General features: G+C 37.7%; 1 protein-coding gene across 1 annotated transcript; it reads left to right on the top strand.

Moving 5' to 3' along the window:
- Nucleotides 1-289: 289 nt before the first annotated feature.
- Nucleotides 290-880, top strand: LOC113297550 (pollen-specific leucine-rich repeat extensin-like protein 3). Its single transcript, XM_026546085.1, has one exon. The coding sequence runs from the start codon at nt 290-292 to the stop codon at nt 878-880; it is 591 nt and encodes a 196-aa protein (XP_026401870.1).
- The last annotated feature ends 759 nt before the right edge of the window (nt 881-1,639 follow it).

Here is a 1,639-nt window from a genome sequence, read left to right as displayed (position 1 = left end):
TTATTATCACTAAGACCAATTCAATGCTGAGCATATCAAAACATGGTCAGTCCTAGATTGGCCTTATTTAGCATATCGCATAATAATATAAAAATGGAGGCTAAAATAGTTGTTGCAAGTGGTAGCTGTTAGAAAAAGATTTTGCTGCTCACCTATTTCATCCAACCAAGTGATAATAAGACGTCTTGTAGTATAACAACTATTTCATACTATAAATACCCAAAGATCAGCAGCATCAATTTCATACCTTCACGAATCAATTTGTTAGTTGTTCAAAATTCAGTTTGATATGTCTAGGTTTAGAATATTGGCGGATAGTTACTACTCAAATTCTCCTCCTCCAACACCACCACCACCACCACCAAGTAAGTCTGCTTACCCACCATATGCGATACCTCCACTACCAAAACCATATGTTGCACCTCCACTACCGCTGCCATCATATGTAGCACCTCCACTACCACTGCCATCATGGCCTATTGTGACACCGCCAATGCCAACTATGCCGCATCCTTGGTACAGTACACCACCTAGCTATTCAGCTCCTCCACCTGAAGAAATACACGAAGCAATACCACCTGTTTACGCAATTACACCACCAACACCCACCTTTTTAGCACCTCCACCTACTGTTTACACACCCCCGTCATCTTCTAGTAATAAGCATACTACTGCAATCGCTGTATCAGTCAGCGTAGGTGGGTTTTTCCTAGCATTTCTTGTGTTGGGGGGACTTTTCTGTTTCTTTAAGAAGAAGAGGATGATGGCCGCTGGAGAAACCGAGGATATTGAGGAAGAGAAGGTGCCAGGCGGTGGCGTTGGTAGGCCACACGGTGGTGGTAACGCTGTTGCCAGTAATGGGGGTGGTTACTCTCGTTGATCGTTATCTTTTGTCGTGTATGTGTGATGCAGTCTTGTTGTTTGAGTGTGGAGTGTCAAATTGTTTTATTGAGTGTTAAAAATGTTTATTTGTTTCAGGTTTAGTATTTATTCTTTTATATTTGAAGATCAATATTATGTAGTGTATTCTTCATTTTGAATTTGAGTATATTTTAATTTTCCTTGTCATCCTCCCTAACTTTGAATCCCGGCTTCGCCACATTCTTTTCCTGTTTTGATGGAAATACTGTGTGAATGTCTACCTCGACAATATGTGCAAACTCGCATTTTCGTAAAAAACAAATCACTTGAAGCCAAATATTTAGCCATATTGATTGGGCAAACAATAAAATCAACTTTCATAATTGGCTTTCAGTTATCTGCAAACGATTGAAGGAAGTTGTGGATGTTGAGCGTTCATGGCAATCTGTTAGAACAGATAAACGTGATTATTAGATTCGTGCTCATGATGGTATTGTGTGAGCAACTAATCAAAAACTTGTAAACATTCACAATATTATCCATGAGAAAATGGGTCAATTGCCCAAATAATCCTAAAGCATCGTTCTAATGGACAAGTAAACATTTGGTATGGATGAAATGGACATCATTTATAACTTCTAAAATATATATCGAATTTTAATAAAATTTATATTTTTGGAAAGGTTTTTAAATGATCTACAAAACAAGATCCATTGTTGATGAAAATTCAAAAGTTATTTTTTTCGACAAATTTTGCTAAGATGAAACTGGTTGCGTT

This window comes from Papaver somniferum, chromosome 1 (genome assembly GCF_003573695.1).
Source record: "Papaver somniferum cultivar HN1 chromosome 1, ASM357369v1, whole genome shotgun sequence".
Classification (NCBI taxonomy): domain Eukaryota; kingdom Viridiplantae; phylum Streptophyta; class Magnoliopsida; order Ranunculales; family Papaveraceae; genus Papaver; species Papaver somniferum.
Note: the sequence above shows the minus strand (reverse complement) of the source record. Positions and strands in the feature narration are given on the sequence as shown.

Excerpts from the sequence above, each read along its gene's own strand:
- LOC113297550 (XM_026546085.1), top strand. The coding sequence starts at position 290 with ATGTCTAGGTTTAGAATATTGGCGGATAGTTACTACTCAAATTCTCCT.